This window comes from Monodon monoceros, unplaced genomic scaffold, assembly GCF_005190385.1.
Source record: "Monodon monoceros isolate NGI ecotype Baffin Bay Population unplaced genomic scaffold, NGI_Narwhal_1 Super_Scaffold_6, whole genome shotgun sequence".
NCBI lineage: Eukaryota > Metazoa > Chordata > Mammalia > Artiodactyla > Monodontidae > Monodon > Monodon monoceros.
Genome location: NW_021703783.1, coordinates 83,681,480 through 83,696,405, shown reverse-complemented (window position 1 = coordinate 83,696,405; position 14,926 = coordinate 83,681,480). Strand labels below are relative to the sequence as shown.

Here is a 14,926-nt window from a genome sequence, read left to right as displayed (position 1 = left end):
TATCAACATGGTAACAGTATAACCCTGAATGATGTAACTATGGTTGATTTTTTTTTTTTTTTTTTTTGCGGTATACGGGCCTCTCACCGTTGTGGCCTCTCCCGTTGAGGAGCACAGGCTCCGGACGAGCAGGCTCAGCGGCCATGGCTCACAGGCCCAGCCGCTCCACGGCATGTGGGATCTTCCTGGACTGGGGCACGAACCCGTGTCCCCTGCATCGGCGGGAGGACTCTCAACCACTGTGCTACCAGGGAAGCCCTATGGTTGATTTTTATTTTCTTCTTTTTGTTTGTATTTTCTAATTTTTCTATGATAAGTTTTTATCACCTGGGTAATAAAAATATTTAAAAATGTATTTTAGCAAGTGTTCATGTTATATACACAGCATGATCTGTGTGTTTTGGCATGGAGATTTATTCTTTGACATATAACTAGTTTATTCTATGAAATACATAGTTTTTTAAATTACGTAGTAAAATATTTCTAAGGATGACTGTTTTTAGACTTTATAGTATACCTTTTAATGGGAACTCCTAGCAGTTTAGGCATATTTAGCCATTCATTTATATTATTAAAGAATTAAAATAGTAAAGATTTAATAATTTCCTAATATTAACTATCAGGTAGTGGTAAGAACATTTGATCTGATACTTTGACCATGAACCCTGTTCTCTGACAGCATATAGTTCATTTTTCTGTAATGTGAATTGCATTTTCCTGGAAGATTTGGCAACAGGATACCATGAAATACTGGGACTGACACTGTTTTATAGTACGTAGACCAACAGACTGAAGTTAACCAATTGTTAATGGTCTTGGAAACAAACAAACAAAAAATCTCCAAGCTCCATTGAGACACTGAGAGTGTATATCTTGCCTCTGTATAGCTGTATGTTATTTTTCCAGACCTCTGTTCTTCAGATCAGCTCTTTCTATGGCTGCAACTCATTGTTTTAATTTACCAATGGTCAGACACTGTAATCTACTATATCTAGTTTTAACCAATAAAAGTCATCTCTTTAATGGCTTGCTTACTTCAAATATGAAAAGATACTCTTTAAACCTTTTTTAAAATTATAAGGGTAATAAATGCACATGGTTTTTAAAAAACTAATAAGTACAGAAGGATATAAAATGACCATGAGTCTCCTGTCAGTGTCACCTATAGGGGTGGACATTGTTAATAATTTCTTACATGTCCTTCCAGACATTTTAATGCACTTAAAGTATATGCTTTTTTCCTTTTTACATGTAACGTATGTAAACATGTAGACCAGAAGGAGAGCCCTGAAACGTGGGGCTACAGCTTATCCCATGTTTTGTTTTCACCATTTTGCTTTTGACAGTGATTTTTACTTTGAATATTTTTTCTTTTTCAATTTTTCAAATGTCTAAATATTTTATGTTTAAAAGTAGGGGTGCTTGTATGTAAAGAACAACTTCAAATTAGTACATTTCCTTTCCTCTTCCCTAAATTATATGCTTTTGTTTCTTTCAGCATTGGGGGCCTTATTCTGGACACAACTGTATCTGATCCAAACTTGGCTGGGATTGTTGTTTACACACCAGTTATTAACGGTAAGAATTAGATATACTGTTTCATAATGATATCCTATCTCTCTCTATATTCTTAGGTACAAACAGGAACCTTTGAGTTTAGATTTTAAGAGGTCTATCTTCCCATTCTATTCATTTGATTTTCAATCCCAGGTTGTTGCTCATGGTGGAAACTACACTGTATGTTCTCAGTATGCAGAACACATTTTTGAAAAGAACTCTCACTTAATCTTATCTCTAGATATTAGTTTGAGAATCAGACATACCTGATTTTTAAGATTCCTGTGGCAAAATAGGATATTCCAATTCTATATTATCATTAACTTTGGGCTTACCTGCTTTCTTGTGCTGCTGTGTTGTTGTCCCTGTCAATTTTTGTGGATAAATTAGAGTTAGCTAGGTTTAAGCATTGCTGGAGTCAATTCACTCCATTAAAATCTATCACTCCTCTGCTGATCCCTTTCAAATCTGCCTTATATTTTTTCTTATCTATAAAATGGGAATTATAATACTTAAATTCACAGGGGTTTTTATATAAATTCCATTTAAAAAGACAGATTTAATCCAGTCCTACTGGCTTTTGGGCTGGTATTCACTAAATTGGATTTCGGTATAGCCTAAGCCAATATAATTTAAAATAATGCTACCTGGGGAAAACTGTATCACAGGATATATGACACATTTAATATAAATTACTTTTGTATATTTATGGATAAGGAAATATGTTATACAAAGGCAACTTCTCTAAAATCTAATTTCATATCTACAATTTTTACTGAACATTTTAATTTTGGGATACCTGAACAAATTTCCCCTAGAGATGCCCCTCCCAGTTTTCCTGGTAGCACCATTCTCCCCATCACCTGCCCTTAACATCATGGACCCATTTGATTCAACCTGGCTCTTTCATCCTCTTTGAATAGATAATGACCAAATCTTGTCTATTTGTACATTAACATAATTCACTTGTTCATTTATTTATATAACAAGTATGTCTTACTACTGTAGTCTACTAATGTCTCAGTTCAACCATCATTCAAGTAATAAGGTAGGCTTCCTGACTCACTCCCTATTCAATGCAAGTTGAATGTCACTAGTAGATGGGTCTACCTTAAACATTGTTTTTATTACATTAGTTTTAAGCTGATGAACTTGACAGTGGTTTCCTCCTGCCTGTCAAATCAAATTAGAACTCTTCTGCCTAGCTATCAAGGCTCTCTCTATATGCTCTTGGACGCACACAACTTTATCCTTTATCATTGCGACTTGCTTCTTGCATTGTGGCCATACAGAGATCTAATTTTCACTGCCTGGAATAACTATCACTTTCTTTCCCCCTGTCCGAATCCTCTCAGTGACTATTACTTGATGAATTCACTAGCATGAATATTACCCAACAATGACTGTTAGAACTGTATTGCCCAACATCTCAGTGAGAAATTTAACTTAAATTACAACCCCGTTATTAGTAAGATTTTAGTGAGTATCTCTGTTATTTTGCCTTTTACAAGAAACAGTTTGCTAAAGTGCCCTCATTGGAAGTCTGTGTATGGCATGGCATAGTGGTAAAATCTTTTTTCTATCTCAGTAAGTAAACCTCTTAGTTGGGTATCACAGTGAACACATTTTATGTTACATTATGCTCTTTAAAAACATTGATTGAGAAGATTCACTCCATGCTTCTCAAAAAAGTTGTAACTTCTGAGAACTGAATTTCATTTTAAGTGTGCTGAGATGTACTATTTAAAAGACCCCTCCCTGTTTTATCACCATCGTCTGCTATTTTTTCCATATTTATTTACTTATTTATTATTTATTAATTTATTTTGGCTGCACTGGGTCTTCGTTGCGGCATGCAGGATCTTTAGTTGCAGCATGCGGACTCTTAGTTGCGGCATGTGGGCTTCTTAGTTGAGGCATGCGGACTTCTTTAGTTGCTGCATGCGAACTCTTAGTTGTGGCCTGCATGCGGGATCTAGTTTCCCACCAGGGACCGAACCCAGGCCCCCTGCATTGGGAGCGCAGAGTCTTACCCACTGTACCACCAGGGAAGTCCCCATCATTTGCTATTTAGTGAGTACCTACTCTGTGGCAGATTACGTTTAGTTCTTTTATGCATGTTATGTTACTTAATCCTCAAATAAAGATAAGGTCTCATATCTAGCAAATGGTGGTTTAAACCCAGATCTGCTTGATATCCCAAAGCCTGTGACTTTTTTCCTTCAAAATGAACAGCTACTAATTTATCTGTTATATGAGATACGGTAATACACACTTTGTTTAAAGTAAGGCATATCTGTGTTGATACTGTGATGAGGGTATCTTTTAACGCTTATTAACATCTCTCAGAACCAGTAACATTTTTAAAAAATATATTTCTTGTAACAATAGTCCTTGAGGTGTTGAAAAGTGAGTTCTGTGGTCAGCTAAGTTTTGGAAACATTAGGTTAAAAAGATCTCTTTTCCACAGGATGCTGTGAGTCTCCCCTTCTGGTACTTTTGTTAGAGAGGGCTTGGAATTTCTGGATGTAATCTTCTTTCTAAACCCTAGACCATACTTTGAGAACTACTGACCTAGGTCTTATTATATCTTTAGCACAGTCTACTTTCAAATAATAATATATCACTTTACATAAAGGATAAGAACCTTATATTAGTATACTTGGATTTTCACTCTTTCTTATGGGCTCTTTTTGTCATACGTTTTACTTTGCTATAAATCCTATAACATTATTTTTGCTTTAAACAAGTATTTTTTAAAAAGATAAAAAATGAGGGGGTGGTATCTTGTACATTTCCCCAGATTTTTAACATTTTCAGCACTCTTCTTTCCTTTGTGTAGATTCAGATTTCCATCTGGCACTGCTTTCCATCTTCCAGAAGAAGCACCTTTAATGCTTCTTATAGGGCACCTCTGCAGAGAAAACAGAGGCTTTAGGCAGGTGTCTCCCAGCTTCCTTCTCCTTCCTTTCCCTTCAGCTCTAACAGTGTCAACTCTTAACCTTTTTCACTCCATCTCAGAAGAAGAGCAGACTCTTTTATCTAAGACCATTACACCTCCAATGGGATCCTTACTCTCAGTTATCTTAACTTTTCCTGTATCTTCCATACCTTCCTCTCTTCCATCTTTCCTCTTTTTTTTTATCTTTCCTCTTTAGTTTACAATTGTACTCGACTCTTTCATTCTAAATCACCTTTCCCACAGTGTTCTGCCTTCTCAAGCTTCTGTTTTCTCCCTTCTACTCTTTACAACCAAACTTTTCAAAGTGTAGCCTGTACTTGTAAAATTTCTTACAATGTTTTCCATCCCTCTCACTCTACATAACTTTTTTACTGAGCTCCACAGTGACCTCCTAATTACTTTATCCAGTAACTTGTTTTCAGTCTTCATTCTGTTCAGCTGTTTGATACTAGTTAATCTGTCCTTTTGCATCTCTCCCAATTCTCCTCCCATTCTCTGAAAATTCTTCTCCATTTTCCTTCACTAACTCCCCCTTTCTATCTGCCTCTTTAAGTATGTGTATTCTTCCAGACTCTGTTCTTGATCATCTTCTATTCTCACTTTTCACCTTCTTTATGAGGGATATTGCCTAGTTCAGAGGTTTTCAAAGTGTGGTCCCCAGACTACCAGCATCACCTGGGATCTTGTTAGAAATGCAGATTCTCAGGCCTCAGCCCAGACCTCCCATGTCAGAAACTCTAGTGTAGAACCCAGCAATTGATTCTGATGCATGCAAATGTTTGAGAACCATTTGTCTTAGTTATGTGACTTCAGCTCTCTATCCCCCGTCTTGACCTTCATTCACTTCCAGATCCATACTTTAAACAGATATTTCCACATGGAAGATCCAAAGCTCCAAATTGAGCTCATTATCTTTCCCCCAAACCTGCTCTTCCTTCTGGGTTTCCTGTCAGTTAGTGGTATTATTATCTCCCCAAACAAAACATCCCAAAGTCACATACTCCCTTTCTGTAAATGCTCTCTCTTTTTATCTGCTTTTGAAATCTTCTGAGTTAGTCTCAACACTTTGTCTCCCCGTGCTCCCTGGTTTTGTTCATTCATCTTCCCTGGGTACATCTGCATAACTTGTCTCCCTGCCTCTACTATCACCCAGTGTAACCTGTCTATCCTCCATACTGCTGTTAGAGTTAGCTTCCCTATCAACAAAGCTGATACTGTCCCTTGCTTACTTAAAGATCGCAGTTAAGTTTCCTGGAGATAAAGTACAAATTATCTAGCGTAATATACTCAGTAAGCCCAATCTGCCCTAAAATCACCCTCTCTAATCTCATTTCTCCACCACTCCACCAATTCTTAAAATTCTCATCTTGTTGAATTTTTGTTGCTTTCTCAAAAAGATCATGTCATTTCTCTATACCATTCCTTTGTACCTGATCTTCCCTTTGTCTCACTTCCCTTCTTTTACTTACCAAGTTCTGCTCATTCATTCAGACCCAATTAAAATGTCACCTCTTCTGCAAAATAGTTCCCTTTGGGAATTCCCTGCCAGTCCAGTGGTCAGGACTCTGCACTTTCACTGCCGAGTGCATGGGTTTGATCCCCAGTTCGGGACCTAAGATACCGCAAGCCATGTGACATGGCCAAAAAAAAAAAAAAAGCTCTCTTTTCTATGCTTCCACAGCATACTTTTAACATACATAATTATTTTGTATGATGATTCTTTTTTGTATGACTCTCTAGTGCCTAGAGATAGTGCCTAGCATGTTAAGATTTGGTAATTGCTGGATGAATAAATGCATGAGTTTAAGGAACATGCTTTGTTTTGCTGCAAAGTACATGTCACCGAATTTGAAGTTATCTTATTAAATAACACAACTTAGATTGTACCCGAAACATTTCATATACTTAGGAACTGGTGAAGTGCATTAAAAAAAGGCAAAAAATAAATAAATAAATAGAAATATGGTTTTTACTATTTGTATAAAAAACTAGCAGTGATGGCAACGTTTATTACTTTCCTTAACAATTTCTCCTGCGTGTAACCATAGAAATTGGTTTCTCAGCATTTCCTCCTCTTTGGTATATTCTACAAGCTTTTTAGATAGGAGTGAATATTTATAAATTTATTTATTTATTTATTTTTGGCTGCATTGGGTCTTTGTTGCTGCACGCAGGCTTTCTCTAGTTGCATCGAGTGGGTGCTACTCTTCGTTGTGGTGTGTGGGCTTCTCATTGAGGTGGCTTCTCTTGTTGAGGAGCACGGGCTCTAGGCACGTGGGCTTCAGTAGTTGTGGCTCACAGGCTCAGTAGTTGCAGCTTGCAGGCTCAGTAGTTGTGGCACACGGGCTCTAGAGCTCAGGCTCGGTAGTTGTGGCACACAGGCTTAGTTGCTCCGCGGCATGTGGGATCTTCCTGGACCAGGGATCGAACCCTTGTCCCCTGCATTGGCAGGTGGATTCTTAACCACTGTGCCACCAGGAAAGCCCGGAGTGAATATTTAGATAGGAGCTCTTTAGATACTGAAAGAAGTTAGCAATCCCAGGAGTGAATATTTTGTGGACAGAAAGAGTTGAGCTAGAGATCAATTGGTTAGAAGAGGGATGAGCTCAGTTAGTGTAGCCAGGGGAAATGATTCAGAAGGAACCATTTCTTCAGTGGTTTGGAAGTCATTTGAGAGTTCAGTTTTTGTTGAGTAGAAGCAATGGCTAAATAAATGAAGGTATAGCCTTAGATAGAATGTTATGAACAATCAAAATTTAAAAATTACATTTCACATAACAACAAAGATGAATTTTAGGAACTTAATATATGTGAATTATCCCATTTCTATAAAGTTCAAAAGGATGTTTAGGAATACACATATATGTGGTCATAACATAGAAAACAAGAGAATGAAAAACACAATTCAGGATAGTTACTCTGATTGACGAGGAAGGGCATGGGATTGGGGAGGGCACATAGGGTACTTCAAATGTAAAAATCATGCTGTATTCCTTTTCTTAAATTGGGTGATGGGTACATGGGTGTTTTTGCAATATGGTTATTTATAGCTTATATGTATTTTATAAATATTATTTCTGTATCTATTAAATATTTAGTACAAAATAAAAATCCTGGAAGTAGCACTTTTAGATTTCTTATTAAATGGTTGACTATGAAAAGAAAAGAATTAGAATAACAGCTAGGTGTCCAAATGAAGAATTTCCAAGGTAGGAGGGATATAGGTATGTTTATTGACAAGGAGGCAAAGGAGTAATGGAGGATGCATGAGAGATGGTGAAGAAGGAAAGGGCAAAGTCCACAGAATGATGGGCTACAAAGTAGCCTTGGAAAGAAAGGATACCCCTTATTACTTCAATGTGGTAAGAAAAGGAGTCCTGAAGAGAGACTAAGGTGAAGGGCCTTACATATAATGACATTCTCAGTTGTCCCAAGAAGGTAGATAGATTTCCCAACCTGTTTCATGTTGTGACACACACAGAAAATTGTAATATTAGATGGCACACTAGGGAGAAGAAGGAGGCCACTTGGAACCAGAGGCAACCAGCCTGCCTCTGCAGAGCTTCGAAGGTCAGTATCTTGACACAGCTGTAAACTATTCAAGGCATCCTGGTTTGGGAAGTTCCGATCGAGGCAGTGTTTCTCAACCTTTTTTTCATTATGACCCTCTGAGGGAACCATTTAAAACATTTTTTCCCCTAAATGTTCCCACCCATGAAATTTTAATATCACAGATACCCAATTTATCCATTTCTATACTGTATGTATATCTGTGCTTTATACATAAAACGAATGAAAAATTTTTTTCTCCCCCCAAGAACAAATTTTTGTCCCCACTAAGAATGCATGATCTAGGGTAAGGGAAGCAGAAAATTTGGAGACCTTGTAAGTCACTCATCAGGTTGCCGACACGTACATTGGAAGGAAGTGGTAGAGGTGAATGTGCCTGCCCTCATTTAGAGGAAAGGGTCTTCACTCTGAGGGGCTTACATGTATTTCTTCTTAAAAAAAAAAAAAAAGAAAAAAATGGAAGACACATCTCCCCTATCCCTTTGCATTTCTTGAAACTAAAAGAGCAGTTCCTGTGTGTGAGTTCTGATAAGGAGTCATGAAAGGAGGAGAGGTGAAAATGCAGAGATGTGTGGAGATGGCCAAAATATGTAGGTATATATGGAAGATACTAGATCTGCTGTGCTGTTGATTATAAGGCTTTGCTTTTGAACAAAGTGAACTTTTATTTCAGGTTCCCTTAAGAATGCCCAAAAGAATTATTGACATAATTTGAAATACATTCTATGGTGTGAAATCTATTCTGTGCTAAACATTTGCTGGAAACATATATTTCTAAATTTAATAAAACATGAAGTTGGATTTTAAAGCAGTCCTTTGATGAACCTTCTGAATTTGTTCATACTATCAAACTTCCTGTTATCAGTGGAGCTCATTCTAGCAATAAGGCACTTAGAAATTAGGTCTTATGGATACTGAAAGCTCTTACTAATTAGTATGCTGAAAATCTGTTTTTTATTAATGTTATTAATTTATGTGACAATCTTTAAAAGCTCTCTACTAGCTCCAGTAGTGCAGTTAGTCTGTGAGGAATTTAAGTAATTTAAAAGAAATGCTGGGGGCTTCCCTTGTGGCACAGTGGCTGAGTCCGCCTGCCGATGCAGGGGAGCCTGTGCTCCCCAACGGGAGAGGCCACAACAGTGAGAGGCCCGCGTACCGCTAAAAAAAAAAAAAGAAATGCTGATAGACTTGCTCTTAATAGAAATGGAGAGTATGTTGTGATAGCGAGAAAGCATTTCTGACATTAAGGGAAGCTATTCAAAGTAATAATTCTGCTATAGTTTAAAAATATAACTGGTGATCATGATGAGATCATGATGGGGTTTTAACTTCATGAGCGGTTAAAACTTTAATAAGTTTCTATACTAATTATGTTAATTATTTTGTCTTTCACATGATGCCTTTAATCTACTTGGAACTGATTTTTGTGTATAGTATGAGAATAGGGGTCCAATTTCATGGTATTTTTTTGGCATATTAATAACTGTCTTGGTACTATTTATTGAAAAATCTATACCACTCTTTATTGATCTGCAGTACCTCTTTTGTATATCACAGATTTCAAGTGTATGCGTGCGTGTGTGCATGTGTAGTTACCAGGTTAAAAAAGTACCCCTCGGGCTTCCCTGGTGGCCCAGTGGTTGAGAGTCCGCCTGCTGATGCAGGGGACACGGGTTCGTGCCCCGGTCCAGGAAGATCCCACATGCCGCGGAGCGGCTGGGCCCGTGAGCCATGGCCGCTGAGCCTGCGCGTCCGGAACCTGTGCTCCGCAACGGGAGAGGTCACAGCAGTGAGAGGCTCGCGTACCGCAAAAACAACAACAACAACAACAACAAAAAGTATCCCTCAATTCCTGGTTTGCTAAGAGTTTTTAATAATAAATAATAAAATGATGAATTTTATCAAATTTTCTGCATTTATTCATATAATCATATTATTTTTTCCTTCATTTATTTGTTAATGTACCGTATTATATTTTCAATTATTAAATCAGCCTTATATTCCTAGCATAAATGCAGTTTTGTTGTGGTGTATTACACATTTAACATTTTGCTGGATTTGGCTTGCCAACAGTTTGATATCTTTTTTACATTTATTTTTATTCATAAGATTGGCTTATAATTTTCCTTTTTCATATTGTCATTGTTGGATTTTGAACTCAGAGTTATGCTAGTCTCATTATGTGAGTTAGATATACTTACTCATACACTTTATACTGTAAAGTAATGTAAGATTTTGTAATCTATTTTTATTATTATTTGTTACTTAAATATTTGGTAGAACTCACTTAAAAAAACAACAACAACAAAGCAAACAACTTATGTGGACCTGATGATTTTTTGAAGAAGATTTAAAATTTTAGATTTAATTTCTTTAGTCATAGAATGATTCAGATTTTGTATTTCTTCTTGAGTTAATTTTGTTAAGTTATATATATTTTAGAATATTTTCCCATTTAAATTGTCAAGTTTACTGGCATAAAGTTGTTCATAATCTTATTTTTAAAATATTGGTAGTAATTGGAATTATGACTTCCTTTTTCTTCCTATTGTTTGTCCCTACTCTTTTTTTCTTTTCAGATAACTGATATGTAGCTTTATTGATCTTCTTACTTTTTTCTCTTTCATTACTTTTCTTATTCAAGTTTGTGTTTATATTTCTATCTTTTCCAACTTCTTGAGATGGATGCTTAGGTCAGTAAGTCTTCCTTCTTTTTTAAGTATGTGCTTCTCATTACTGCTTAAGCTGCACCCCACCTGCTTTTATATGTAATATTTAATTTCCATTCAAATACAAATGTTTAAAAATTTCTATTATGATTTCTTCTTTAATTCACAAGTTATTTAAAGGCATGTTCTCTCAGTTTCCAGATAGTGAAGGCATCATGCCCTGAAGGTTTTTTTTCATGAATAAGTTTTTACCTATGAATTCAATTTCCTCAATATAGGGTTTCTCAATCCTGACACTTGTGATATTTGGGGCCAGATAATTTCATATTGTGGGGGGTGGGATCCTGTGCACTGTGGTTTGTTTAGCAACATCTCAGGCCTCTGCCCACTTGATGCCAATGAAACATCCCAAATTACGACAACCAAAAATGTCTCCAGATATTGCCAAATCTCTTTTTTTTGGATTGGGGGTCGATTATTGGTGGCAAAATCACCCCCAGCTGAGAACTACTGCTTCATAGACATAGGGCTATTCATGTTATCTATTTCTTGCCAAGTGAGTTTTTATAGTTTGTGTATTTCAAGGAACTTTAAAATTTCACCCAAGCTATTATTTTCTGGCATAAAGCTGTTCATGGTATAACCATATTATTCTTTTAATCCTGCATAGTCTGTAGTGATGACTCCTCTTTCATTCTTAATATTGAAACTTGTGTCTTCTTTTATTCTTGATCTATTCAAAGAAGCAGCTTTTGGTTTCATTTCTTTTCTCTATTGTTTTTGTTTTCTATTTCATTGATTTATGCTCTTATACTTCTTATTCCTTCTTTATGCTTCCTTTCAGTTTAATATTTTATTTTTTTTTAGGTTCTTAAGATGGGAACCTTAGATCATTGATAATAGATCATTCTTCTTTTCTAATATAAGATTTAATGCTGTGAATTTCTAAGGACTGCTTTTTTTTTAATATATAAATTTATTTATTTTATTTACTTATTTTTGGCTACATTGGGTCTTCGTTGCTGTGCGCAGGCTCTCTCTAGTTGTGGCGAGCAGGGGCTACTCTTTGTTGCAGTGCGGGATTCTCATTGCGGTGGCTTCTCTTGTTGCGGAGCACGGGCCTTAGGGTGCATGGGCTTCAGTAGTAGCAGCATGCGGGCTCAGTAGTTGCGGCTCACAGACTCTAGAGCACAGGCTCAGTAGTTGTGGCACACGAGCTTAGTTGCTCTGCGGCATGTGGGATCTTCCGGGACCAGGGTTCGAACCCATGCCCCCCGCATTGGCAGGCGGATTCTTAACCACCGCACCACCAGGGAAGCCCTAAGGACTGCTTTATGTGCAGTACTTATCTCAATATGTTGTGTGCACAAATCTCAATATGTTGTGTTTTCATTTTCATTAAATTCAGAATATTTTAAAATTTCCTTTGTGATTTCTTTTTTGACCTGTGGGTTATTTAGAAGTGTATTGTTTGCTTTCCAACATTTGGGGGAATTCTCAGATATCTATCTTTGCTGTTGTAGCCAGAAAACATACTTTATGTGTTCCAGTTTTTTTCAAATTTATTGAGACTTGTTTTATGGCTCATAGTATGGTCTATCTGCGTGAATGTTCCATGTGTATATTTGTAAAGAATATGTATTCTGCTTTTGTTGGATGTTGTGTTCTATAAATGTCCTGTAGATCAAGTTGGTTGTTATTATTGTTAAAATCTCCTGTATAGTTTTGATTTTTTAAAAATCTGTGTATTCTACCAGTTAATAAGAGAAGAGTGATAAAGTCTCCAAGTATAAATACCAACTTGTCTGGGTTTTTTTGTTTGTTTTTTTCAGTTTCATCAGTTTTTCCTGTGGGTATTCTGAAGGTCTATTTTTAGGTGCAACTACATTTAGGATTGTTACGTCTTTTTCATGAGTTGACCTCCTCAGCCATTATTCAATGTTTGTTTTTCTCTCTGGTAATATCCCCTGTTATAAAGTCTTTTCTTTCATCTTTCTGATATTGATATAGCCACTCTAGCTTTCTTTCCCCTAGTGTTTATATGGTATATCTTTTTCCATACCTTTACTTTTAACCTATTTATGTTCCCATCTTTTAATAACGCATATTGTAACCTCTTTCCCACTAGATCCTTTAACATATTAATCATAGTAATTTGAAAGTTCTTGTCAGATAGTTTCAACACCTGAGTCCTGAGTCTGGTCCTATTGACTTCTTAACTCCTGACAATAGTCTGTTTTCTTTATTGCTTTTTACTGTCTCAGAAATTTTTTATCAAATGCTGGACATTGTGTATAAAAGAACATTGGAGATTGAGATAAATATTATTTACGCCTTAAAGGCAGGCTTTTTCTTCTATTAGGTCATTAGCATGGAGGACTGTGTGAGTCTCATCAGTAGTTGAGCCGGGTCTGGTTTTTGTGGTTGTTATAGTTACCTTCAGTGCACCACTGACTTCAGATTTATCAGTGAGCTCCTGCTACCTTATGCTCAGTGTGAAGCTTGGAGCGCTGTATGCCTGGAGCATGAAAGGCTTAACTATCTGTGCTCTTGCTTCTCTTCTCACGGTAGGTTGTTGATGCTTGTTACATGGTGCAAGGCATGGGATGGGATTTGGGATTCTCTTGCACTAGTCTCAATCTTAGGCAGTTCCTATGCACTTGGTCCACAGAGGTGAGGCCTTCTCAATGTTTCTTAAGACCAATCAATTATTCAGATTGGTCTTAAGCAGGAAGATTTCCTTCCACTTCTCCAGCAGTAGACAGCTTTTGCTTCTACTCTTCCTCCAGTGGCAGTTGATCTTTGCCTGGGGTCGGGTAGCTGGAGTGTTTTCTTCATCACCTCAAGCAGCTTTTGTTTCATATGAGAGAGGGAGTCAGAAATGGATGTGATTTCTTGCTGTGTGCCACCAAGGTCGGCTCTCTCAAGTGTTCTGTCCTACCTCAGTCTGTCTCACAAGTGCCCAGGGGAGGCTTGCAGAAATAGTTGACCCGTGAATGTAGACTCCCCTTGTGTCTAGGGTTCCCAGGTGTTCTAGATGGTTATGTTAGCTCACACTCAGCATTAAAGAATTTGAAATTTTCAGTTGTTTCCTTCCTACTTGCTTTTATGACTAGTACCTCTTCCTCCCCATAATCTGTCAGAGGAGAAAGAGTTTGGGTGTCCTAACTTACCTTGGGGGCACTTACCACCCTTTGGAATTCATTTCACTTCTAGGCATCAACTCCCCTTCCTCTGAGTATATGAGAAGATAATCTAGGTTAAAAGATGACTTTCTTGAGTAATTTTTTCAGTGTCTTATACCCATTTCTTTAGTAACCTGAGAGACATGTATCAAGCCTTGTCTATTTGAATAAATCTAGCTTGTTTTCCTTGTCATTAAGATGATAAACATGAAATATCTTGTTACCTAGTTTTATATCTTGGTTGTGATAGTAATTTTTAAAAATTACTTACTCTGCTTTCAGACCAAACAGTGAGTTAGAATTGAAAAAATAATGAATGAGTCTTTCACAGCAGTGATTTTATGTCTTTGGAATATCTACCTCAGCATTTAATAAATCAGCATTTCAGAAGAATTCTTTGTTTGTTTGTTTTCTTGGCCCAGGATGTGACATAAAGAGGCTTGTATTCAGTTGAATGTACGCACATTATTTAAAATATGAAGATAACTACCTTGTTTGTTTTTCCTTATGTTTCAGGTATTGGTGGTAATTTGGTAGCCATTCAGGCTAGCAGGATTTCTACTTACCTCCATTTACACAGCATTCCAGGAGAACTGCCCGATGAACCCAAAGGTGGTTACTACCCATTTAGAACTTTTTTTGGTCCAGGTAGGTGCTTGTGGATTCTTGCATATTTTATTTCAGGAACTATTGCTCTCTATGAGTATAGGCAGGCAACATTTGTTGAATACATATTTTGTTTGTGAATATTGCATAGTTTTCCATTTCTGAGAGCTAAATAGATTTTAAATACTAGAATAGATTTTGTTCACTAAATCTCAGTGAACAACAACAAAAAAACAATTTGGATCAATTCTGTAGTTGCTGAGGAGCTTTATATAGTTTTTCTCTTTTCTCTTTCTCTGGGATATCTTGTTTTAGGAGTCAGGAAAGAGGAACCTTGTGCATATAAGAAAGCACTGTTAGGTGATTTAGGGAGACAG

At 36.8% G+C, this 14,926-nt stretch overlaps 1 protein-coding gene across 3 annotated transcripts in view; it reads left to right on the top strand.

Annotated features, from left to right (window-relative positions):
• SLC41A2 (solute carrier family 41 member 2) overlaps window positions 1–14,926 on the top strand; it is a 128,836-nt gene that overhangs the window by 80,069 nt on the left and 33,841 nt on the right. For all 3 annotated transcript variants that reach the window (XM_029205370.1, XM_029205369.1, XM_029205371.1), the window contains exons 8-9: window positions 1,499–1,578; window positions 14,460–14,591. In XM_029205370.1, the coding sequence (XP_029061203.1) occupies window positions 1,499–1,578; window positions 14,460–14,591 (212 nt within the window). The remainder of the gene's footprint in view (window positions 1–1,498; window positions 1,579–14,459; window positions 14,592–14,926) is intronic.